Source organism: Penaeus chinensis, chromosome 41, assembly GCF_019202785.1.
Source record: "Penaeus chinensis breed Huanghai No. 1 chromosome 41, ASM1920278v2, whole genome shotgun sequence".
NCBI classification, from domain to species: Eukaryota; Metazoa; Arthropoda; class Malacostraca; order Decapoda; family Penaeidae; genus Penaeus; species Penaeus chinensis.
In genome coordinates this window covers 21,566,651-21,574,150 of record NC_061859.1, presented here as the reverse complement: position 1 = coordinate 21,574,150, position 7,500 = coordinate 21,566,651, and the positions used below count along the sequence as shown (strand labels likewise).

At 44.2% G+C, this 7,500-nt stretch overlaps 1 protein-coding gene across 2 annotated transcripts in view; it reads left to right on the top strand.

Moving 5' to 3' along the window:
• LOC125047601 (collagen alpha-1(X) chain-like) overlaps positions 1-7,500 on the top strand; it is a 209,418-nt gene that overhangs the window by 81,748 nt on the left and 120,170 nt on the right. For both annotated transcript variants that reach the window (XR_007116751.1, XM_047645881.1), the window contains exon 6: positions 239-288. Coding sequence is in view for 1 of the 2 variants with exons in the window: in XM_047645881.1 (XP_047501837.1) it covers positions 239-288 (50 nt within the window). In the remaining variant the exon portion in view is untranslated. The remainder of the gene's footprint in view (positions 1-238; positions 289-7,500) is intronic.

The window sequence follows — 7,500 nt, the reverse complement described above, 5'->3', positions numbered from 1 at the left end:
TACCATCAGCACAATCTTTCAATATTAATATATACTTTACTTAATTATAAAATCTCTGGAAACAATAATCCCTATCAGCATTAAAATCTCTTTTAGACATAAATGTTGGATGAATATTGTTATCTTAAAAATACAACAGAAAAAAAGTCACAGAAATAGCAGTATCATGTTACTCGTACACATTCACATGCATATATTCAGTTCTTTAACATGACATTCGTCTCTCCTCCACTTCCAGGCTATCCAGTACCAGGCGTAAAGGGAGAGAAAGGAGAACCAGGCATGAAAGTAAGTACTAGGAAATGGTTTATAACATACTATTTCTCTTACGAGCTCTGTCTGCCTATATTATACCACCTTTATCTCTCTACCTATCTGATTATCCCCTCAATATGCGTATGTGTATGTGTGCTTGTTATGTGTGTGTGTGTATATATAATGTATAAACATATATAAATATATGTGTATGTATATATATGTATTTATGTGTAAATGTATATATATAGGCCTTTACATGGGGTAGCGCTGGTGAGGGAGGCAGAGGTGACGACCAGGTTACCCCTGCTATTGAGGGCACTGATTGATTGATTGATTATTTAAAATTATATGCCGCGTCAACAGCTAAGGTCATAAGCGGTTAACACCTTGTTAGACTGAAATATCAAAATATTTAAAATGTAAAAAAATCTATCAATAAATGTTATAAATAACAATAAATATTATATTACAAATCGAAGCATAAATATTATGCTCTAAATGTCTAAAAAATATTGCATATTCATTATGCATAATTAAATTTTATTGAAAATATTAGTTTCCCTAAGGAAACTAATAATACATTTTTCAGTGTATATGGGGGAGACAAGTACCTTCCTCTTTGGTCTGAGAATGTTCTTTCCATTACATGTGCGACTGTTAATGGCCCTTGGCATCCCTCACAGCGTGCTTCACTTTTAGCCATCATCGGCCCATGAGTCAGTCTTGTGTGCCCGATTCTCAGCCTTGTTATTATAACTTCTACTTGTCGGTTGGGATGGATGCTGGTCACCCACCTGCCAAGGTCATCTCTAATCTCTCGCAGTTTATTTCTAGAGGTATGTCTCCATTGTTCCCTCCATTTATCACAAAGACAACTCCTGATGGTGGGTTTCAAGTCATTGTGTGGGAGAAGAAAACGAGCATGAAAGGGCTGAGTGGCAGCTGCCTTGGCCTTCTGATCAGCTCGTTCATTCCCACTGATAGCAATATGTGCTGGCACACAACACAGAGTTATCTTTTTACGTGCTGACATCAGTGCAAGCCAATCTTGAATCTCCCTCACCACTGGATGTGATGAGTTTAAGCTCTTGATTGCTTGCAGGGCACTACGAGAGTCGCAATATATTACAATAGAATGGTTTGTAAGATCTCTAGTCATCTCGACTGCTGCAAGGATGGCATGCAACTCTACAGTGAAAATCGAGCCTAATCGAGAAAGACTGCCAGATGCAGTCTTCCATCTGCTTACTGCTGCAAAGCCCACACCATTTTCAGATTTCGAACCATCTGTATATATTGCATATGATCCTTGGTACCTAGAAATGTGTTGAAGAAATATCTCTCTGACTTCTGCTTCGGATATCTCCCCTTTCCCGATTCCGACCAAATCCAGCTCGACTTGATTAGTCCAGGGGGAGACTTCGGAAGTTCCAACAGCCAGAACCTTTGTGAGATTTAAATTAAGATCTTCCACAAGATTCCTCATTCTCCTACCATAGGATCGGTTATCTTCAAGGGGGTTGAAAACCAATCTGGATGTAGGAGATCCCGGGATCCTTTGTATTCTCGTGTAGTAAATCAGGTTCATGTAGTCCCGGTGTAATGAAAGAGGTGGTTCTCCACTCTCAGCATACAGGGACTCCACAAGTGAAGACCTGAAAGCCCCTATACAGATTCTCAGAGCTTCATTATGAACTCAGTCCAACATCGGGAGAACAGTGGGAGTTGCAGATGAATAAGCTTCTCATCCATAGTCAAGATTAATACGAATAAATGCTCGGTAAAGCCGCAGAAGCGTTGTGCGATCTGAACCCCAAGCTAGGTGTGAAAGAACCCGTAAAATACTAAGCGCTTTTGTAGCTTTCACCTTTAACTGTATAATGTGAGGCACCCATGTAAGCCTTGAGTCAAAAATTAGACCAAAGTATTTTACCTCTTGGGCAAAATGCAGTGGTTTGCTCCTAAATAGAGGGAAGGATGGAACTTTCCTCGTTTGTGGAATGCATAGCCATGGTCTTGCTTGAAGAAAATTTTAACCCATGGTATGTTGCCCATTGTACAACCTGATTTATTGCAGTCTGCATGTGTCTTTGCACATCCTGTAAGCTTCCTCCTGAGCAGTACAGTGTAAAGTCATCCACATACAGACTACATGAGACAGCACTTGGCAAACAGGGTCACACTTAAGACACTCCCCTGTGGGACCCCTTCCAGCTGATCTTCCAGGTTAGAGAAGCTGTTTCCCACCCTCACTCTAAACTTTCTGTTAGCAAGAAAGCTTTGTATGAAGATAGACAATGCTCCTCTTAAACCAATGTCATACAGCTTCATGAGTATGCCATACTTCAAAGTAGTATCATAAGCCTTTTCAAGGTCAAAGAAGACTGCTAACAAATGACGTCTCTGTGTGAAGGAATTATGTATTGTAATTTCCATCCTTACAAGTGCATCTGTGGTCGATCTCAGTTTTCTAAACCCATATTGATATTGGGTTAGCACGTTTTCCTTTTCTAGCAGCCATGTCAACCTGAAGTTTACCATTTTCTCCATCAACTTGCAGATGCAGGTGGTGAGACAATTTGGTCTATAATTCCCTGGTATAGAAGTATCCTTGCCAGGTTTAGGAACAGGAATAATTATAGCTTCTTTCCATGTGGGTGGTACTGTGCCCTCCCTATAGATCATATTGAATAGGTCCAACAGGAACGTTTGGGAACTCTCTGGTAAGTGAGATATCATTTAGTATGGAATAGCATCACTTCCTGGGGCAGTCTTATGGCAGAGCTGCAGAGCAGAGTCCATCTCCTTGTGCAAAAATGTCAGGTTGTATGGAAGTTCTGTTGCAGTGCTACTGAGGAACGACACTGGGTGTCATTCGTGTTCATCCCAAAGAGTGGAGAATCGGGCAGTGTAAGATGCTCCAGAGGAGATCTCTGCCATGGATTTTGCCAGCTCATTTGCAACATCAGTTTTGTCTGTCAGGATTATACCATCTATTTTCAGAGCAGGTGGTGATATGGATGTGGTCTTTCCAGTGATCTTACGCACCTTGTCTCATACCCATGCTAAGGGGGTCTCAGAGTTAATTAAGGAGACATACTGTCTCCACGATGTCCGTCTAGCCTCCTTTAGCACTCGCCTGGCCTTGGCTCGGGTCTTTTTGCACTGGATCAAAGTTACATCACTTGGGCGTCGTTTCAACTGCCATCTCTGCACTCCAATGGCTGGAATACCATTCACCTCCTCGAAAAGTATTGGATAGTGGTCACTTCCATTTAAGTTTTCCATGACCTGCCAAGTGAAATTCAACTGTGAATTAGGTGAACCAATTGACAGGTAAATATTGGAGAATGTCCCAGATTGAATTTGGAAATGTGTGGGTGTGTCACTGTTCAGTAAAACTGCATCTGCTCTTGAGAACAAGGACTCCAAGGCCCTTCCTCAAGGGTTGCACAAAGTGTCTCCCCAGAGGTGATGCCGACCATTGAAGTCTCCCAAGAGTAGAAATGGATGAGGCAACTGCCCAAGTAAATCTTCCAAATCATCTATGTTGAGATTATGTGGAGGGAGGTAGATGGATGCAACAGTGTAAGGTCGTGTCAAGTCTATTCTCACAGCCTTCACCTGCAGTGTCGTCTGCAGGTGGATGGCCTGGAGGGGAATATCTTGACGTACCATTACTGCTACTCCTCCATGAGGTCCATTATCAAAGGTTTCATAATGGGTTTGAACTTGGAATCCTCTCAGGGAAATTGGATGATTTTCCCTGGTCATAATTTCTTGTAGGCATACACAAATTGGATTTCATGAAGCTATCAGATGTTGCAGTTCTTCCCATTTTACATGAATTCCCTTACAATTCCATTGGATTAGGGTGTCCAGTTCTTCAGGTTGACAAACTACTACATTAGGTGTTTGGTAGCACCTGTGGTTAAGGCCCGCCCCACACCTTTAGGCTGTCCCTATCCAGCATCTTGGAAGTACCTTTTTATGGATTGTTTAACTGTGGAACTAGTTTCCACAGGCTTCCGTTGGACAGGCTCAGAATTTCTCTGCATCGGCAAAGGACAGACCTGAGCTTTCGGTTCAGGAGCATTCTGTCTAGCAGCGGAGGCCCCTGTGGATGTGATGGCCTCAGGAGCCCTGCCTGGCGGCTCCAAAGACCCGACTCTATGAAGAGTCTTTTGAACAGGCTCAGGATTCCTCTGCCTGTGCAAAGGGCGTACCTGAGCCTTTACAACAGGGGGATTCTGCCTAGCAGCAGAGGCCCCTGTGGATGTAGTAGCAGTTGATGCTGTCACCGTTGAGGCCTCTGGAGCCTTAACTGATGGCTCCAAAGACCTTACTTTGGGAGGAGGAGTCTCCTCAATAGACCCTTCACTCCTACTCCGTTTCTGGTGCAACAACTCAGGCAGTTTCAGCATTTGCGGACTGAAGTTTAAAGGTAGTGGCAGAGTGTGTGGTGTTAGAAGTATTGGAGGGTAAGGGATAGCGGGAAGGAGGATAGGCTAGAACTGAGGCAAAGGACTTACCCAGCTGTGCAAACAGCACACGGGCACGTCGATATGCATCTGCAAAACTAACTTTCTCCTTGTTCCTTATTACCAATACTTCTTTTTCAAACTTGTACCTTTTACATTACTTAGAAGAAGCTTCAGTGGTAACAGCATATTGGACCTGAACAGTTATAATCTCCTTGATGACCTGTTGTACCACATTTTACACACACTCTAGGTTGTCCATTTTCCTTAAAACGGTAAATGTTGGCTCCATGCCCATAACCCTGGCAGTGGAAGCATTGCATAGGGTTGGGCACATATGGCTTTACCTTGAGGTGGTACCATGCCAATTAAACCGATTCAGGTAGGACTAACGATTCAAAAATTAGAAGAAGAGCTGGTGTCGACTGTTCCAAACCATCAACTTTCTTCTTAAAACGTTTTACTGCCACTACATTAAAATTCTTTGGTTCTTCTAACAGTTTCTTCTCAGAATACCTCATCAGGTCTCGGGAAAAGACAATTCCCTTACACTGATTGAGGGTTTTGTGAGGAGAACATGAGACTTTAGCCCCAGGAATATCGCATATTGCACACAGAAGGTCACTCTCATCTGGTGACGAAACCTCAACTATCAGGCTACCATCTCACTGTGGGGTGATGCGAGGATCACGTTGACATACCTCAACTATCTTCCGATGTACTTCAAAAACATCAAGGCCATGATAGATACACCATCAATGGTCTTCACTACTAGAAATTTACTATATGATACGCTTTCATATTTACCAGGTAAGATTTCTTTAATGGATTGAGGAGGACTTTTCTCCTTCTTACCTGGTTTGGGAACTCGGGAACCATTACGATTCCCATTCTTCCCCTTTGGAATCTGGTAAGGTTCCAGTGACAATATGTGATGTTCCAGAGGGATTGGCCAGGGGATTGCGAAGGTCGTCAGGGAGAGAGCAAGTTCTTTGTAAATTTGTAGTAATCATACAAATTATAAATCTTCATTTCCTCACAACCCCCCCCCCCCCCCAACCACCCACCATGGAGTCAAACAAGGGGAAGCTATAGTTGGAGCTCAAATTTTCCCAACAGCCACAGGGGTAGTGAGGAAATATACGCAGTCACTATTATAGTGCTGATGGTAGTCGTGGGACCTGTGCGCTACCGACTGGACAGAGCCTGCTTGACCCTAGCCACATTTGACCAGCCGATTGACTTGACCGGGCCTTGATCAAGCCATCTGTCTAACCAGAATAAAGGACCAAAGAGGTTTGTTGCTAGCTGCAGGGCGCAGCGTGCAGCATCGCTCAACCTCCAGGACTCCTGTCTCCTGATAATACGGGACGCCACGCACGGCAAACACACGTGGGAGAGTTCTCCCTGGCCCAAGATGAAATGAAGCAGGGGTGGGTGCACCATCCCCTCACATAGGCCTTGGTGCACCAGGAAGCCATTTTGTCGCATCCCTCACTGGTGACCCCTCCAGTATGGGTAGCCCTCTGGTCCGGCTCACCAGCTCATTGGGACCTCAAGCCCTCCACCGTGGCAAGGCGGCTTCCATTAGGGGGGGGAAGGGAACTGAAGTGGTTGGGAGTTGATGTGGCTGCCCACTCGGAGGTGAGAAGACCTGAAACGGCACGATCAGGATGGGTGGGCACACCTACTATTGATCGGGGCAGGGCAATGGTCACATCTCCAGGGAGTAGCCATAGCCATTTCCAGCCAAGTTCAACTGTCGATAGTAGAGGTAACACCGGCGTTGAAACTCTAGCGATCTTAGTAAACTTGATGAGAAAGAGTCGTTCTATGCCAAACTCACATCTGTGGCAGACAATGTCCTTGGCGAGACATTAGCATTCTACTAGGCAATTTCAATGCAGTCTCCGGCTGTAATTGAGCTGGCTACGAGATGTCTGTTGGTCCTCATGGCTCAGGACCTAATCTCAGTAGCGAGTCCTTTAAGTGGGAAACACTCAATGCAGTGCAGGAGTCCATTAGTGAATGCCCTAGGGCCAAGCAGAATTTCATCTCATTGGAGACACTGGAGACCACAGATGTGGGTTGCGTGGCTCGATTGAATTTGCTGAGAAGGGACAAGGAACATGACATCAGGAATCTTGCTGAGGAGGTTGAAGGCCATTTCTTAGTAAATGACCTGCACCCTGCCTATAAAAGCCTTAAAAAAACGGAATCCTCCTCACAGATGACTGAAGCATGTGATATCCCTTAAGAACTGCTAAAGGGGTTGAACCTATGGCACGGGGTTGCAAGCAGCCTTGACTGCTCAGTATACCAGGCAAAGTTTTCTCCCACAACGGATCCGTGACCGTGATCCGTGCGCACTAAGGCACCAGAGACTGGAACAGTCAGAGCTTTGTGTAATTGTGGAACGTTGTTGTGAGTTTGTTGTGGGCTGTTTGCAGCCTACATCAAACTTGAGATGTTTTACTCTGTGCATTGTTATTCGTTATGGAAGATATTGAGACTTAGGGGAATTCCAAAACAGATTATTGGTTTGTTCTGATGCTGTAAAGTGTGGTACCTGCCAAACTTCTTTCCTCTTAACTCAAGGGTGAGGCAAGGCTTTGTCCTTACATCAACACTTGTCAACATTTGCATGGATTGGATAATTGGTAGAGCTACTATCCAAAGTCAATGTGGAGTAACAGTCGGCAATATCAAGGTCACCTGGAAGCAATCAAATATAGAGAGAGAGAGAAATTTATATATATGT